This window comes from Camponotus vicinus, unplaced genomic scaffold (assembly GCF_025532165.1).
Source record: "Camponotus vicinus isolate PSW18456_S1 unplaced genomic scaffold, iyCamVici1.0 SCAF_2, whole genome shotgun sequence".
Lineage (NCBI taxonomy): Eukaryota > Metazoa > Arthropoda > Insecta > Hymenoptera > Formicidae > Camponotus > Camponotus vicinus.
Window position 1 is genome coordinate 21,656,174 of NW_028141956.1, and position 19,164 is coordinate 21,675,337.

General features: G+C 41.8%; 2 protein-coding genes across 2 annotated transcripts; both read left to right on the plus strand.

Moving 5' to 3' along the window:
- Window positions 1-846: 846 nt before the first annotated feature.
- Window positions 847-6,858, plus strand: LOC145967191 (uncharacterized). Its single transcript, XM_083091844.1, has 4 exons — window positions 847-870; window positions 2,905-4,025; window positions 4,106-4,490; window positions 6,805-6,858. Exons 1-4 carry the CDS (start codon window positions 847-849, stop codon window positions 6,856-6,858), a joined length of 1,584 nt encoding a protein of 527 aa, XP_082947970.1.
- A 5,348-nt stretch (window positions 6,859-12,206) lies between these two features.
- LOC145967192 (uncharacterized) lies at window positions 12,207-13,494 on the plus strand. Its single transcript, XM_083091845.1, has 2 exons — window positions 12,207-12,235; window positions 12,945-13,494. The coding sequence occupies exons 1-2, from the start codon at window positions 12,207-12,209 to the stop codon at window positions 13,492-13,494; spliced, it is 579 nt and encodes a 192-aa protein (XP_082947971.1).
- The last annotated feature ends 5,670 nt before the right edge of the window (window positions 13,495-19,164 follow it).

Consider the following 19,164-nt stretch of genomic DNA (forward strand, 5'->3'; position numbering starts at 1 on the left):
ATATGATTTAATATTAATAAATTAATTAATTTTTTTCTCTCGCTTCTATTTTAAAATTAGTAAATTAATTAATAATTAATAATTTATTGATTAATGAATTAATTTTAAATTAAAAGCGAAAGAATTGGAAAGAATTGATTATATTTTATACATAATTATTGATTATATTTTATACAAATTATTCAACAATTATCCAAAAAACTAATAAATGAAAAAATTATGCCTTTTTTGTCAGTAAAACGAAAAATCATGTTAAATAAATATGTTTTCGGCCAATCAAAAATAGTTATTTATTTTATATTCAATTAATGCTAAATAGAGACAGAGAGGAATACAAAAATATATTATTGTTAGATAGATGAACATTGCCATAAAAATAAAAGTATTTTATTAATAAAAGCTAGTGTGCTAAGAAGATTACAAAGTATAAAAATTGAAATTTTAGATTACATAAAGTTGGCATTGTAAAATTAAATTTTAATTATACCTTAAAATTTTAATTTATACTAATTTATACTAAATTATACTAAAATTCTAATTCTTTTCTTTTTCTGTACAGCAATCAGAGAAGAACTAGAAGCATCTGGAGGATTTAATATACTGAAATGATTATGAAATATTAACTTGAAGATAATTTGACATTTGCACTCAAAATGTAATACTCATACAGCACAGAATATTGCAGTAATATTGCGGCAATATTGCAATGTTGCTGCAATGTTACAACAATATTAATAATATTGCTGCAATATTCTGTGCTGTATGGGTATGTGGTGATTGATGGAATAACATGGAATTATCAACAATATAACAAATTAAAGGAGATCATTGCAAAAATCGACCAATATGGCTATTTTGATCAAATTCAAAGTATATTACGAATATATTAAGAATGCATTAAATTAATCATTCCACTTATGTAATGCATTTATAATTGTATTTTCTTTTACATTTTTGATGTACAAAATAGAAAAATAAAGTGCATTGTTACAATTAAAACTGTCGATAAATTTTATTTACCGACAAGTCAATTTATTTCTAAGACATTTATTTAACAAATGATTATAGAATTAATTGCTATGTATCGGTTGTTATGTATTGTCGTTGTAATATGCGTTATTCTGCATTCAACAGCAATAGCGATCGGATCAGAATATTATTACAGTGATACACAGTGCTTGCCGAGAGGATTATCATTACGATATACAGCAGAGGATCATCTGATACAGAGAATTCTTCCAGGCGTTCAAAGATTTAAGGATTCTTCCAGGAGTTCAAAGATTTAAGGATTCTTCCAGAAAATCTTTTGAGAAAAGCAGCAAAAGCCTTCCAGAGAATTTTCTGAGATAGCAGATTCGTGAGAGAATCAACGATATATACGTAACTATGAAACCATTTAAATGTTCTATCTCGAGAAAATGTTTTCACAAATTATCCGTCAAACAACGGAAAAGAATTATGTCTGAAATTAAAAATAATTTACATTACAAAGAATCATTACAAAATTGTGAAAGACCACAATTTACTGTTAAGGATATTCCATGTACCTTGAGTTCTTTAGATGCGGAATTAAATTCAGTCAATCTTGAAAATATTTATAGTAATACACTTTCTACAAACGTGGAGGATAATAGTCTTTCTAATGATAGTGATTCATCATCTTCTCTTACAAGTAATACATCCTCAGTTGAGTCATCATTTCAAGAAAGATTGGCATCTTGTTTCATAAAAAATAATTTAAATCATGTCCAATGTAACAGTATTCTGTCACTTCTTCGCACACATCTTGTTTTGAAAACTTACCGAAAGATACTGAAAGAACACTTCTAAATACTCCTCGAGATAAAATTGCTATCTTCAAAGTAGAACCAGGTGAATACGTTCATTTTGGAATAGAAACAAGAATTTCTCAATTTCTTTCACATTTTCCAACTGTATCCCTTCCTGATCAATTAGAAATAGATTTCAATACTGATGGTTGCTATGTAGATAGATCAGGAAGCATTCATATTTGGCCAATACAATGTAGAATTGCGAATATTAAACTCAGTAGTTGATACTAGGCAGTTTCTAACACAGGGATCTCAGGGGGGGTGAGGGGCGGGGGGTTCTCCGGGGCGGAGGTAATGACGTCACGCGGGGGGCGGAGGGTAATGACGTCACGCGGGGGGTAATGACGTCACGCGGGGGAGATGACGTCACGCGGGGGAGGGGACCTCCCCAGTACACCCCCTCGCCCCTCACCCCCTTTACCCCCAATATAAGTAACAGCTCTCGCGGTACCCCCCTCCCCATCACCCCCTCACCCCCCACACCCCCAATATAAGTAATTCTAGATTTTTTTTCCGTTGGACGTATCCTTATCTCTCTCTCGCACTGAATTACACGTCGCGCGAATTTATAAAAAATATAAACAAATGGCGTTCCTTTGAAGAGGATTAGATTTTGAGGCTGTCTAACGCGTCGGGACATGTTTCTTCGTGGATATTGCATTACGGTGAGCGCCGATACTCGGCCGCTGGAATTTGTAAACAGATATCTAATACTACGATGTCTTTTATCTTAGGGCTGCTAAGATTACCTTTTCTTTGGCGGTACCACCCCCATACGCGGAATTACGAGCGCCGATACTCGGCCGCTGGAATTTATAAACAGATATCTAATACTACGATAGATATTTCGAAGAATTATCTGAGGGATGGGGATCTTGGAAGTTGCGCTTATCAACGTTTCGGAGAAAATTTCATCATACGTTGAATAGGAACAAAGGGTTGGACGAAATATATATTGAGGACTGCTACCGTGTTAAACCATAGTACGAATTGAGAGCGCATAGATCGGTCGAAAAGAGCAGTTACTTGTTGCAAGTGCTCCATAGAAAACTGTGACGTAGTGTTTTAAAAGTGTAAAAAAGACAGGAAGAAAATGGAAAACATCGAGCAGACTGAACGCGACCTGGTGGAGCAGTCCCGCCAAATTGCCACCTTGGGCGAGTATTTTGCATGGCTGCAGCGTTGCGAGGAATTTATCAAACAGCTCGAAGAACGCAGCCGTGTCAAGCGTCCGCGACTCTCGATCGGAAGTAGACAGTCTCTGGTGGCTAAAATCGCGCGACTCGAAGGTGCAAAGACTCGATTGCAGAGACGGTTTATACCCAGCGGTGGTGATTACAGCGGCGACAATAACGCGGAAAGACTCGTTTGGCGAGAGATCGATACCGCGTTCGATAGTCGTATTCTGACCGATGCTGTGATTAACGCAAACTATATCGAACCTCGTCAATTTCTCGAGGATGCCAAAAACATCGTGCTCGAGCAAGTGCAAGACGTTATAAAAATACACAACAGTGTAAAAGTGAACACTATATTCAACGGTGAATTTGTGTCGGGTGATAAGCGTGCGAATAAAAGTATCAATACAAGAAACTGTGAACTCTTTCGCACGTCCGATTTACACGAGTGGTACGAGCGTCGCGTTATCGAGCCCACCCTAGCATCGTTGGAAGAATTTCAGGAACGCGATAGTGGTTGGACATTGTCGCGAATACAGAATTTGACTGTTAATGTAAATAAATATAATTCTATGCGCGCGGGATGTTATATTAAATTGCCGCGAGAAATTACGGCGAAGAAAACGGTGGTTAACGTGCAATCCAGAGACAATGCGTGTTTCGCGTGGGCAGTGGTGGCCGCTCTATATCCCGCCGAAAATCATACGGAACGGGAATCTTCATATCCCCACTATACGACGGTGTTAAATGTACAAAATATTGAGTTTCCGATGACGTTGAACCAACTAAAAAAGTTTGAACATATAAACAATATCTCCATCAACATGTACAGCATCGAGAAAGAGAACAGCATCGTCCCGATACGTCTTTCGGAACACAAGAAAGATAAACATGTGAACTTGCTGTACGTGCAAGACGGCAACAGCGTTGGACATTTCGTGTGCATCAAGAATCTCTCCCGACTTGTCAGTTCACAGTTGAGCAAACACAAGAATCAAAAATATATCTGCGATCGGTACGTATAATTTAAATAGTTTATGTAATTATAAAATATAATGCATTGCATAAATCTTTAATTTAAATATTCTTTTACAGATGCTTGCACTATTTCGGATCGGAGGACAAGTTGCAGTCACATACGGTAGACTGCGGAAAAATAAACGACTGCGCTATCCGATTGCCGAGCGATAAGGACAAGTGGCTCGAGTTCAACAACTACACGAGGAAAGAGCGGCTTCCATTTGTGATCTATGCCGATTTGGAATGCGTTTTGGCCAAGATGGAGGAGGAAGAACAGCAAAATTTGTACCAGCACCATCGGGTATTTAGTATAGCGTATTATATGCATTGTTCGTACGACAACTCGTTATCCGTTTATAATTCTCGCCGCAGTATTGATTGTATCGCGTGGTTCGCCGAAGAACTTAGAAATTTAGCAATTCGCGTTAAGACTATTTTAATGACTACAAATGTCCCCATGGTAAATTTAACATCGGATGAGTGGGAAAAATTTCACAGCACAACGCATTGTCATATATGCGAAAAACCGTTTACGCAAGAAGACGATACACGCGTACGCGATCATTGTCATTTGACCGGGCGATATAGGGGTCCCGCGCACTCAAATTGCAATCTAAATTACAAAGAATCATTATATATTCCGATAGTCTTTCATAATTTATCAGGTTACGACGCGCATTTCATTCGAGGATATAGCTACGGCGTTCGAAGGGGAAATCGAATTACTTCCGATAACCAAGGAAAAATATATATCGTTTACAAAACTGTTAAAGTCGCACAAGACAATTGGAAAAATTATATAAAATTACGCTTCATCGATTTGTACAAATTTCTTACGGCAAGTCTCGACAAATTGGCATCTTTTTTAGAGAAAGATAAACTCAAAATTTTAAAACCGAAATTTCAAAATTTATCTGCAGAAAATTTCAGTTTATTAACACGGAAAGGCGTCTTTCCGTACGAATACACTGATTGCGTCGACAGGTTGCAAGATACGTGTTTACCACCGCGCGAATCGTTTTACAGTTCTTTGACCAGTGAAACTATATCCGAGAGCGATTACGCGCACGCCGAGAATATCTGGACGCGATTCTTCATTCGGACGTTAGGCGAATATAGCGATTTGTACCTGAAAATCGACGTCTTGTTATTAGCCGATATTTTTGAAAACTTTCGCGATAGTTGCATCAAAAGTTACGGACTCGACCCCGCGTATTATTATACTCTCCCCGGATACACGTGGGATGCCATGTTGAAGCATACCAAGATTACGTTCGAATTGCTTACCGACATCGACATGGTCATGTTTATCGAACGTGGTATACGCGATGGTCTGAGCCAATGTTCCAACAGATACGCGCGTGCTAATAACAAGTACATGGAGTCGTACGATCCATCGAAACCATCGTCGTACTTGATGTATTTCGATGTAAATAATTTGTACGGATGGGCAATGTGTCAACCGTTGCCCTATGCCGATTTTCGATGGGTCGACGATGTGTCGAATTTTGACGTAGCATTAGATCGCGTTAGATTCGCCTACGGGTTATATCCTCGAAGTCGATCTCGAGTACCCGCAACATCTTCACGATACGCACACTGACCTACCGTTTTGTCCGACACGCGACATGCCGCCCGGCAAGCGGCAAGACAAACTCCTCGTAACGTTATACGATAAGAAGCGTTACGTGATACACTACCGTAACCTACAGCAATGTACACGACACGGCCTTCGCGTTACAAAAATACATCGCGTATTACAATTTACACAATCTCCGTGGCTTCGCAGTTATATCGAATTAAATATACAGTTTAGAACACTCGCGAAAAATGATTTTGAAAAAAATTTATATAAACTGATGAATAATGCTGTATTTGGCAAGACGATGGAAAATGTGCGTAATCGTGTCGATGTAAAATTATTAACAAAGTGGGACGGAGCAGAAGCAATGATAGCGAAACCAAATTTCCATAGTAGAAGCGTCTTTTCGGAAAATTTAATCGCCGTAGAATTGCGCAAATTGGAAGTAAAATTTTATAAACCAATCTATGTTGGTATGTGCATATTCGACATATCGAAAGAGTGTCTGTACGAATTTCACCACGAGTACATGTCTCCCCTGTATCGCGACAAATGCCGGATAATGTACACCGACACAGATAGTCTAATACAGTGCTGGGATTTACTTGCAACTTTCGGCCAGATTTCTTAGCTTACGCCTACTGTTCCCCTCTTACCGCTCGCGCCTTAGCGACCGCGCCACCGAACGCTCGTAACTAAGGAGCGCTCAGGAACGTGCGCGTCACAAATGTAATGTGGCAATCTATCTAAGTTCTCTTTATTGTTTATTAATAATAAAAATAATTATTCTATTATTAATTACGTATATGTTCTGTAACAATTTAAAATATTTGTGTTTTGAAACGTAATTACAATAAAGAGAACTTAGATAGATAGATTGCCACATTACATTTGTGACGCGCACGTTCCTGAGCGCTCCTTAGTTACGAGTGGCGCGAGCGGTAAGAGGGGAACAGTAGGCGTAAACTAAGAAATCTGGCCGAAAGTTGCAAGTAAATCCCACCACTGGTCTAATATATCACGTCGAGTGCGTCGATGTGTACGAGAACATGAAGCGCGATATCGCTAGATTCGATACGAGCGATTATGCCGCGGACAATGCGTACGGTATACCGCTCGTGAATAAAAAAGTGCCGGGCTTGATGAAGGATGAAAATAACGGTGCGATAATAACCGAATTCGTCGGGTTTAGAGCAAAGATGTACGCGGTGAGAGTGGACGGGAAAAAGGATACGAAGAAGGTTAAAGGCGTCAAAAGTAATGTCGTAGCGCGTAATATAATCTTCGACGATTACACACGATGTTTGCACGATGAGATCGAAATGACGCGATAGCAGTCATGTATAAGATCGAAATTGCACAAAGTGTATACCGTCCGCGAGACGAAAATTGCTCTGAGTCCGTACGATGACAAGCGGTATATCGCACCATCGATACGCTACCGTGTGTGTGTGTGTGTGTGTGTGTGTGTGTGTGTGTGTGTGTGTGTGTGTGGACATTATAGGATAACTTTATAAAATATAAAATTATTTAACCGTGTACATTTTTGTATCATAGCGCGTGCGAGAGAGAGATTACTATATATTACTATATATTATTCTATCTAAGCGCGAGAGAGAAAGAGATAACGTGAAAGAACAATGACACATGCCGAAGATATCGCGAGACTTATGATTAACGCGCGAGAGAGAGAGCGCAACGAAGATATCGCGAGACTTACAACTAACGCGCGCGAGAGAGAGATGCCAAAGGATGGGAGCGCAAGAAAAGGTGTATAAATAAATGTTTCTTTCTACAATTAAAAATATAAATTTATTATAAATATGTTAATAAATACATTTGTGTGTGTGTATATATGTGTGTGTGTGTGTTATACTAATAAAAGAAATATTAATAAAAATTTAAAAATAATATAATATAATAATATAATATAATAATATAATATAATAATATAATAATTATAATTATAATACCTGCTATGTACAGGCTGCTAATAACTACAATTACATGTACGGTTCTAGTATGTTATCACGATCTTCATCAGGGTTTTCAGTAGAAGGAGGTGATATAAAATGCAGTTTGATCAAATCAAGCGCATACATATCGAAATGTAGTACCAGGAGTTCGCTCATGTTATGAGTTCTGCTCAGTATGTTGTACACACGTATGTACGTTGGAAAACATTCATCGCAATCATGGATGGGCTGTACCGTTGTTATCACCTTCTTGCATCTTCGACAGTGCTCCATAGTGAAGGGTCCTTCACAAAACTCATGTTGCCAAAAAGGTTTTACGTGATGCCGGTGAAAAATTCCCGGAAAGCAATTTATGCAAAATTTCATTTCCGGAAACAGTGGTGGAACCTTTAAAACGCGACCATAGACCTTCACACACATTGCTGTACGCAATCCGCGGAGCAGCGGGTTGAACCGGGCGGGTCTATATAGTACTGGGATGCACATGCTAATGTGAAAAAGATAAATAATCTCATTATCCGTTGTATTATTTCTTATTCCTTATTTTCTTTTTCTTTATTTCTTACCTTCCTTCTTTTCTTTTTTATAATCTATTTAACGTTATATATCTCTTCCTTCTGTTCACTCCTCTTTGCAACCGTTCGCTCGACACTCTTTTAAACGCTATCTAATTCGATACTGACAGTTGCTCTGTTTCTTAAACGCTCACCACCTTCATCTCTACCATAGACCCTTTCCACTGTTTTCACTCCAATGTGATACTTGAAACGCGCTTACTCTCATATGTTTATTCTAATTATCATCCGTCGCTCTCCCGCTATCCATCTCTTTCTCTCTTACAATATTTTATGATTGTGTGTGTGTGTGTATTATACTATTAGAAGAAATATTAATAAAGATTTTTGTATTTTTTCATATATATAAATATATTTCACATATATTTTTTATGTAATGCATATCTTACACATTTATATTAAGAATAACTACATACATAATACTATTGTAAGAAATATTAATAAAGATTTTTGTATTTTATATATTTCATGTATATTCTTATATGTTGTACATATTTTTTCTTGAAAATGAAAAATAAACACTGTATGATTAATTAAATCACATTGTCCTTATGTATCCAAAAGTTGTGCGAATTGTCAAATCCCAGCCATTTCACGTAAACCTCGTCACCCCTCCTGCGCAGTACTTTCTCCACGAGATATACGTCCGGATAATTCGCGCGATGCAATTCGTGCTCATAGAACGCTCCGGCGATAGATGTTTTGCGATAGTCCTCGAGTAAATAGCTTACGGGATTAGTATGCTGCACTTTTACAATTTTAAACACCTCGGTTGTCCAATTTGGCGTGTAACCCTTCTCGAAAATTGTCTTGTACTTGCTAACGCGTACCGAGTCACCTACTTTGAATTTCGCCGGACCCGCGATATCTACGCGGTTGTACACCGTAGTCAAGAGTCTTTCAGCGATCGCGGGGGTAACGTCGACGGGTCGTATACCGATCGTTCGATGCTTGCGCGCGTTGTAATCCGATACGAGTCGCGGCAACGCGTTGATCCACTTGTAAGATCCGTTCAGCGTAAACATCTTCCACATGTCGTTTTTCAGCGTGCGATTGAATCGCTCAACGATCGATGCCTTCAATACCGAATACGTAGAATAATGATTGATGTTATATTTTCGCACGAGCCGTTGCACGTCGGCGTTATAAAATTCCTTCCCCTTATCGGTCTGTATGTTTTTCGGACACCTCTTGCTATCTCGAATTATCTCGGCGATAGCGTCAGCTGTCTCGCTTCCGCCTTTACTCTTGAGTGGTACAGCCCACGCGTGCTTGCTCAACGCATCGATGACAGTGAGTATGTAGTGGTAACCTCTGTTGAAACGAGAGTACGGACGCATCTCGACGATGTCAGCTTGCCACAGGTCATCGTATCCCCGCACTATGACGTGTCTTCGGGGAAAATTTTTTCTCGCCGGTGCGTGCAGTTCGTTCACCAACTGCAGTTTCTCTAAACTATGTTGTTTCTTCGCTTCCTCGGTTATTCCCGATCGCCGATCCATCGTTGACGTTCGATAGTCGTTCGATAGACGTTCCTGGCCCGTTCGTTGACGTTTGATAGACGTTCGATAGACGTTCCTGGCCCGTTCGTTGGCGTTCGATAGACGTTCCTTACACGTTTGATAGTCGTTCACTGCCGTTTTTGACCCGTTTGTTGCCATCCTTGACCCTGTTGGTAGTCGCTTCTAAGTAGTCCGTAGCCTCGTTTACAGTCGTTTCTGACCCGTTCGTAGCCTCGTTGGCAATCGTTTCTGACCCGTTCGTAGCCGTTCCTGAGTTGTATACCGCCTCGTATGTAGCCGTTCCTGACGTGTTCATAGCCTTGTTCACAGCCGTCCTTGAGGTGTTCGTAGCCTCGTTCGCAGCTGTTCCTGACGTGTTCGTAGCCTCGTTCGCAGCCGTTTCCTCTTCGATCACTGCCACTCATTGTAGCTTGATAGCCGTTCGTTAACCGTTTATAGTCGTTCAATAATTGTTTGTAGCCGTTCGATAACTGTTCGTAGTCGTTCGATAAGCCTTTGTAGATGTTTAATAATTGTACAATAGCCGCTCCTAAGCCGTTCACTACAGCTCATTACAGGTTGATAGCCGTTTCTGAATTAGTGTTAATCGCACGCCGAAGCTCGTTTATAGCAGTCTGCAAAGCTCGCACGTCCTTCTCGAACGCAGTCAGCTTCTCGTCTGATTCTTTCTGTTGATTTTTCAACGTTTTAACGCATTGTTCCACGTACAGTTTGTTGACTGCTATCGGTATCGACCTCAGGTTGCGCTACACGGCGAATCTTGCGCGACCTCGCGTCATAGTCCGTAGCGACGCGACACAGAGCGTTTTGACGCAAGTAACTCGTCACCACTTTACCCCAATGATCGCATGTGTCGATCGCATCATTTCTCCGTTCGAATAATCCAAATTTGTTGATAGGCATTTTTTTCGATGCGAGTGACATCGATCGACTGATTAGTTTTGTCGAGACACCGTTTAATTTATAATAAGGCCGGCTGCGCGAAGTTCCTCTAGGATCGACAGGATCTCGTTGTCGTGAGCGTTGTGGCCAGCTCGGTGCGAAGCGTCGAGCAATCGTAGCCGATCCACTAGCTCGTTGGGGTCGTCCCACTGCACGTAATCGATCTTATTGTCGGTTAGCGTTATCGCGCGAGGCATGAATACTCCCGTTCCGGATTTATTCTTTTTCGATTCGATCGACACCAACGGTGTGATTATTTGTTTATACTTGTATCCCTTGTTGCTATTTAATCGACCTTGCGCATCATATTTGCGTTTATGCGCACTCGTTGCCATTAATATGCTCTTATATTTTTGCATATTGTCCTCAGTGTATATGATGTCATCGGGAATTCTCTTGAAGATCAACTCGTATAATCCAGGTGTACCGATATACCTCACTTTGTCAATGATTATAGAGTCATCTCTATCAATGTCGAATCGTTTGTTACCGAGACGCATTTCATTCTCGTCGAAATAGACACCGTACACGTGATCGATCTCGTTTTTTCTTTCGTCGCAACTAAGGAGAGCGCTCATGTACTTTTGTCCCAGTGGTCCCAAGTGCTCTCGTAACACTTCTTGACCTTCCGACGTTTGTAACATGTTTCGAACGAATGTTTCGAACGGGTTGCCCGTGGTTTCGAAAACATTTTCGATTGCGAGTGATTCAGGGTTGATCGTGGGTTGTACGATTCTCGTTGTCGCTGACGGTGTAGAAGTTATCGGCGGTTCATCCAATAAAGCATCCGATAGATCGAATGTACGTGGTGTCGATAAATGATTCGCCTTCAATCGTTTCCTCTTTTTCGGTGTTGCATCCACCACCTCCTCCTCTTCCTCCTTGTACCGCTTGATGGATAACGTTTTAATCTTCGCATCAGCGTTACTCTCCGGCTCGTTTTTCACCGCGATTGAGCTAGAGTTGTCGACGATCTTTTGCAGTGGCTCGATAATAGGCCCAAAATGGATCTTGACCGCGATATCGTCGTCGATCTTACCGGTCTTCAAAGCGCGATGTTTCTTGCGAATCGATTCGCTCGTTTTCTCAATCTGCTTCGCAACCTTTTCACACTCGCGAATATTATCGCTTCCAGCCATGTCGACGGAATGTCGAGCGTTTCACTCCTCTCGACGGAATGTCGGCAGCGACTAATCGTTTCGCGGTATCGCGAACACGTTAAATCCTTTTCTATATCGCCCGTTCATAAGCGAGCTGTCCTTATCTATCACTAGAAATCCATACTTTTGCTGCCAACAAGTACGACATAATTCACTGAAATCCTCGTACGACATGTCGATATTCACGTGATCGTTGTACACGTGTTTCAAGTTGGTACCGTCCTGTTTAAACATGATCAGCAGGTTCGCGTTGTCGCGTATAAGATGTTTTGGTATTCTCGCGTACGTCTGACAGAGATAGAAGCAGTCGACGTTCGAGTGACGACCAATTGCAAAGTACTCTCTTATCGTATCTTGCTTGTCCCACGCCACATCATCGAAGACGAAAATCGAGTTTGGACGTGCCTCGCTCGGTGGAATGACGTCACTGTTATTGGAGAACGTGAAGTAGCCGATTTCGTCGATCGGCGTCAACAAATTCTCCAGATATCGATATTTCGGCTGTTGCAGCGACTTCGAGTACACGTACACGTTCTCGAAACGTACACCGTGCGGACTTTCCAGTAGACTTATCAGAACGTTGGTTTTACCACAATTCGAGGGGCCGCAAACGAACACGTATAGTAGTCGGTCGCATCGTACCGTGTCTGCGCATCTCCGCGTTGTCCCCCATTGATCGTAATCTGTCATCGCAATTCGTCACGCGTATCGTCAAAGGTTGTCGTACGAACCGCATGTTTTCTCTTTCGAATCAATTTTGCGAATGATCGCGAGGGGGGGAGACCTATTTATAGAGGTGTCTCGACTCGAAACCGCTCAGTATCAAAAATGTTTCTCCTTCTGACGGATGAAAGAGAGATTTTCCGGCTTACCGCCGAACAACTACAGTATATCCCAAAGATTGTTTTACTGCAAAATTTTGGTGATTACGTGGAACGATTGTGGGACAAGCTTCCAGAATATATAAAGGCTGATTCGGAGGTTCAACAATATCGTTCGTGCATGCGACATTACAATCAGCCGTGGCAGCGAACGCACGTCGACGGTTCGCCACCGTTAATAAAAGATTGCTACGTATGTCAGCGAGAATTGTGAAAGGCAGCGGTCTCTTAAATCGTGCGATAAACGCGCTTCCGATCGAATTCCATATTCCCAGCTATCAGTTTTGCGGTCCAGGCACGCGGTTGCAGAAGCGATTAGCCAGAGGAGATCGTGGTATCAATCCATTGGACGCGGCGTGTCGTGAACACGATATAGCATACTCTCGGAGCAACGATCTCACCGAGAGACACGCGGCGGATAGGATACTCGCCGAGAAAGCGCGAAATCGCATCAGTGCGGGAGATTCGACTCTCGGTGAAAGAGCTGCCGCCACAGCTGTCTGGGCAGCGATGAAAGCCAAGACGAAGCTCGGTATGGGTATGAAGAGGACAAAGACGAAGACGAAGAAAAAAACGGCGAAGAAACGAATACTTCCGGTAGCGAAACGCGGCGGCGTGTTGCCGATTCTACCAATGTTGGGTGCGCTCGGATCCCTGATCGGTGGAGCGGCGGGTGTAGCGAAGGCGGTGAACAACGGAAAAGCCGCGCAACGTCACTTGCAAGAGATGCTACGTCACAATCGCGCCATGGAAGGTCGCGGATTATATCTCGCTCCTTACAAATACGGACGAGGAGTCTCAACGAGAAGAAAAAAAAAACGTTAAAGAGACGCTAAAAATGCCGCAGGGCGCAACTACCAACGTACAATTGCTACAACTGGCAAAACGTGTGCGCATTCCATATTTTAGAAGTGTTTTCATGCGCGACTCTTTACCGATCGGTGGTATATATCGAAACGAGAGCGGTATCGTAAATTTGGATAGCGTCGAAGAACCGGGTACTCATTGAGTAGCGTACGCAAAGAGGGGAAATCGTGTCGTATATTTCGACAGTTTCGGCAATCTTCGACCACCGAATGAATTGATGCGATATTTCGGACGAAACGTAACGAAGATACAGTACAATCACACACCTGTTCAAACTTACGATCAGAGCATCTGCGGACAATTGTGCTTGCAGTTTCTTCGAACGGTCGATGCGTGTGAATTTAAAGACGGATATTGCGCTTTTTAATTCAGTATTCGTTAAACAGTTTTGCCGACATGTCTATGACATTCACGTTGATTGGGAAGAGTAGCGTTCTCGCGGCAAACTTCTTTCCCGCCGTAGATTTGGGCGACGATGCATACGAGCTCGGTCTAACGGATTTTGAGACTTATCACACGATACCGAATGTGAATTCCTCGAATAATAAATTTTACTTTGGCAAAGACGACGCGGAAATTACGATTCCCGAGGGATCCTACGAGTTGCGAGATATACATGCATTTTTGAAACATGCAATTTCACGGAAACATCGCGATAAGAAACACATTGACGACGGTGACTATGAAGATGGAGAATATCCGATAGTGCTCCGCGCTAATTACAATACGATGAGGAGCGAGATCAAATGCGCATACAGAATAAACTTTAGCAAGCCCGACAACATTGGATCGTTGCTAGGATTCTCGAATCGTATTCTCGAGCCGCGAAAATGGTACGAATCGAACATGCCGATTAACATTATCAACGTGAATATTATCCGCGTAGAGTGTAACGTGACCGCGGGCGCGTACAACAACGGCAAACTCGTTCATACGATACATGAATTTTCACCGAGGGTACCACCGGGATATAAGATATCGGAAACGCCGGTGCAGATCATTTACCTGTCGATCATCGCGCGGAGCATTACGGATTTAACGTTGTCGATCAGAACGGATGATTGCTCGATTTTCGAGGAGAAGAGATCACCGTAAGATTACACGTACGACGGCTACGGCGATAACATACGTATGCGACGTATGAGATGCTCGTGTTGAACGGATCGAAAGACGTGAGAGACAACGCAATCTTTACGAGGCCAGCGACAACAACAACAACAACGTCGACGTTCGCTAATATCCAATCATCCAAGAAAAAGAAACTCAACGCATGTTGCGTTTTTACAATCTTTGGGATTCGCGGTGTGAAACAGCTGAACGATGACCGACATCCTCAACATCAGTGACGAACCGATCTTTGACGATCGTATCGTCAAGATCGAGACTCACACGTACAACCCGTTCGCCAATACAACGTTCACAGTGACAGACACAGTGACGAGATAAGAATACCCATACAACAACAGGATCTGTATACGTTACCGTATGAGAGTTTCCTATACATCGAGGGAGAACTAACGAAAAACAGACCACCAGCTGACGGAGGAGGTGATGTGGCACTGGGAAATAATTGCGTCGCATTCATGTTGGATGAGATTTGATACGAACTCGATGGCGTTGAGATTGATCGCAATAGAAACGTAGGAATAACTACTACGCTCAAAAACTATGTAACGGTATCATCCGATAAAAGCGTGATTATGAGGAACGCCGGTTGGGATGCGTCGACCAATGCAAATGGACACTTCAATTTTTGCGTACCGCTCTACATGTTATTGGGATTTTGCGAGGATTACAAACGCGTGGTGATTAACGCTCGTCACGAATTGATCTTAATACGATCGCGCAACGACAACAATTGTCTGCTTGGAGATTCGACGCTGGAGCCTGCGATCAACATATTCAAGATACAATGGCGAATGCCACACGTGCTGTTGAGCGAGATCGAAAAACTGTCGATGCTGCGTGCTCTGGAAAGCGGACGATATCTCAGCATGGGTTTTCGCTCGTGGGATCTGTACGAGTATCCGCTATTGCAGCGTACAACCAAGCATTCGTGGGCCATTAAGACCGCGACTCAGCTGGAGAAACCACGCTACGTTGTCTTCGCTCTGCAAACAGGCCGGAAGAATGTTATGTCTGAGGATACGAGTCGATTCGACGACTGCAAATTGATCAACGTGAAACTCTATCTGAACTCGGAATGTTATCCGTACGACGATATAAACCTGGATTTCGATAAAAACAGATGGTCCATTCTGTACGACACGTACACGCGCTTCTGCAAGAACTATTACGGATAAGAGTATCTCGAGCCGAATCTCATCGTCTCGATGTTTCTACGTAACGGTCCGTTCGTGATTATCGATTGTTCTCGACAAAACGAATCGGTCAAGAGCGCAACCGTGGATGTGAGATTGGAATTCGAGTGTAAGGAGAACGTGCCGACGAATACCACTGCGTACTGTCTCATCATACACGATCGCGTGATCCAGTACAATCCGTTGACCAACGTTGTACGCAAAATCACCTAAGTGTTCGCGACACAAGAGAGAGGGGAAGAGGAGCAGGATATAAATCAAAGTGTTGCGAGGCGTTGGTTTTAGAGTGTCGTCATTCCTCTCGACGAGAGAGATCTCGTTATGTCCGTACCAACGTTTGTGGATCTGCAAGGATTTATTGTCGGGAGAAATTTTGTGAAGGAAGCTGCGGTTCTGAGAAAGGGATATGTTCTCTCGCATTACTTTTTCACAAGTCCCGTACCGTGGAGAGTGCTTACAAAATCTGAGCGATGTCAAGTCTCATGGGTGATTAGAAATCATCATGGATTACAATGGGAAGACGGAAACGTTCCGTATAGCTTGGCTCAGCGTGTAATTACAACAGCTGTCGTTGGTACGATACACGAAGAAGAAGAAGAAGAATCGTCTGTCGTGTACGTTAAAGGACTTGAAAAGCGAGAATGGCTGACCGATATACTAGACGATGCGGGAAACGGCTATATCATTGAATTGTTAAGAATTGCGCATTACAAAATGTATTCAAAATATTTAATTGGTGGTCGCAACGCCAGAAAGAATTGCAAGAAAAATAAAATATGTAAACATTAATATGTGTTATCTCTTATTTCCCCACCCTAATCCTTTCCTTGCGTTTCTAAGAATTCTTTTGTCCGAGCGCCGCTTCCCCCTTCTCCTAAATTTCAGAGCGTTAGAAGCATTGATCCTCCCCACCCCCCAACCCCTACCCCCACCACATTATACTTTTGGAAGATGAGCGTCACGTATACTCGGTTAATTCCTGTACGATCAGTGTCGCGTTAACCGTTCACTTGGTGGTTCACTTTTCATAACCCCCAGAGAAATGTACTACGTTGAAAGAAGCAGCAGCAGCAGCAGCGGCGGCATCGGAAGACGCGTGAATAATTACGTGCCGGGTCGTGATAAAACTCCATCATTTGAGAACAAATGTGACGAGTAAGTTTCGTTAACTTCTTTCTATTTTTCTATTTTTACAAATTGTATTATTACTATTATTTAATTTTAATTTTTCCCGTAGCATTACGTTGGAGCGTCGTGCGGTTCGTATACTAGGTAGACGATACGCATTGACAGCTACGGAATTCAAATTCCTCGAAATTGGTATCAACGTGGGTCCGCCGAGTTACGTGGTGATTGTCATAGGAGATCATCGGGGAAAGGAACTGATATTATCTCTCGAAACGTGGAAGGGACTCTACGAGCAACGTCATAATATTCTAAATCTCCTTCGGAACGGCTCTCAAGACATCTACAGTTTTATAAGTGTTGAACCGCTAACAGTGCGAGTTCATACAATTAACGATGCTAAACTCATAAGTCTCGAATCTTCAGATGTACGCATGATGATGATCGAATCGACGTTACATCGTATGTTCGATCTCGATGGTTGCATAGATGTAACTTTTGATCGATTGGTTAGAGTGACCGAGACAGTCGATGTCAAATTTACGCAATTCTCCAATATCGCGTCCACTGTAACGGATCCGAAAGAAGTATCGAATGTAATACGCGCTAGCGACACCTTCAACAAGCATCAACTCGTCGATTGCGAGTTGGCAGCTTTAGCTTTTAATTCTTAATATATAAGACAAAAATTATATTTGTATACTAAATATAAGCAGAATAAATAGTTGTAAGTCTATGTCATGGTGTACTTTCTTTGCGTTTGGCGCGCTCTCCCGTCCCAGCTTTCATGCATAACTCTTTGCGAGAGAGTTATCATGAGAGAGCAAACACTAGGAAAGAAAGAGACAGCGCGAAGGAGTGATACAGCGCACGCGAGAGAAGAGATAGCGCGGCGCGGCGAGAGAGAGGCGCACGCGGCGAGAGATACGGCGCGGCGAGAAAGAAGCGCACGCGGCAAGAGCGCGGTGAGAGATATAGCGCAATGAAATTATTTTTGATAATTTAATATAATTTTTTTGTTTAATAGTTTTTTATAGTTTAGTAATAAATGGAGCAAAGGAAAGAGAGAGGAATTTTGAAAATAAATAAGATTTTTTTATATTAATACTTTTTTAATAAAAATAAAATGTGTATTATACAAAGTGTGTGTGTGTGTGTGTGTGTGTAAAAGATAATGTAAGAAAAATTTAAAAGAATTTAAAATATAAAAATATAAATGAATAGGAGGGCAACGACAACGGTGATGTGGTGGTGTCGATGGTGGGGCGGCTGGGTGGTGGAAGAGAGGTGACGGCGCGGGGTGATGGTCGGTGACTCCTTCTGCACATAAAAAATTTATTAATTATTTTAATACTTTGAAAATAAATAACCTACACATGCGACCTACCTCCAATTAATGATCAGCATCCGTATCAGAATCAGAATCAGAATCAGAATCATAACCGATGGTATATTCTAGATATAGCAACCAATGGATATGTTGATGGATTCCTTGTATCCTTTTAGAACACGCTTGTCGATTCCCGCCTGGCAAACAGCAATCTTCGCAAATGGCTGCCTCTAGTCTATTCCTCTCTGTAATCCATATATAAGATTGTAGATTGGAGGTTGCGGTTGGAGAATTTCCTACACCAAGTTCGCGATTTCTTAAATATTGCAACACCGAAGACATGTTCATTGATTTTTTTTAGTTACCATTTTTACAACACTTGCTGAATTTTCACATTCATAAATGTCCACTGTGCCAGCACAATCTTTGAAAGTTTATTGAACGCAAATAGGACACAGACCGCATGAAACTATTTGAGACACTGAGGCTTTGCATTCGCAGCATCTTTCTCCTAATAGGAAAACGTATCGTTGAGTCTCATGTTTACGCACAGCACGAGCACGTGAAAACAAGTCTGCTACTCGTAGAAAACACGCTGTGCAAAATTTTTCACTGTTAAGTGTTTCACTGTTAAGTGTTTCATAATAAAACGAGATGCAGCACATTTTTTGAATTAAGTCGATATCGCGAATGTCAGCTCGTTTTAACGCTCGCACATGTATCTCACATAGTTCCTCACTTAGTTCCTCACTGCACTCGCTGTCGTAGCCAAAGTCTTCCAAATGTCCCATCTCATCATCAGATGAGTCTTCAACATCCACAACCTCCACATTTTCAACATCTATTTCCATA

Excerpts from the sequence above, each read along its gene's own strand:
- LOC145967191 (XM_083091844.1), top strand. The coding sequence starts at position 847 with ATGGCTATTTTGATCAAATTCAAA. Across the intron at positions 871-2,904 it reads CTATTTTGATCAAATTCAAA|TGTAAAAAAGACAGGAAGAA; the intron begins GTATATTACGAA and ends GTGTTTTAAAAG. Across the intron at positions 4,026-4,105 it reads CAAAAATATATCTGCGATCG|ATGCTTGCACTATTTCGGAT; the intron begins GTACGTATAATT and ends ATTCTTTTACAG.
- LOC145967192 (XM_083091845.1), top strand. The coding sequence starts at position 12,207 with ATGACGTCACTGTTATTGGAGAACGTGAA. Across the intron at positions 12,236-12,944 it reads CTGTTATTGGAGAACGTGAA|CTATCAGTTTTGCGGTCCAG; the intron begins GTAGCCGATTTC and ends CCATATTCCCAG.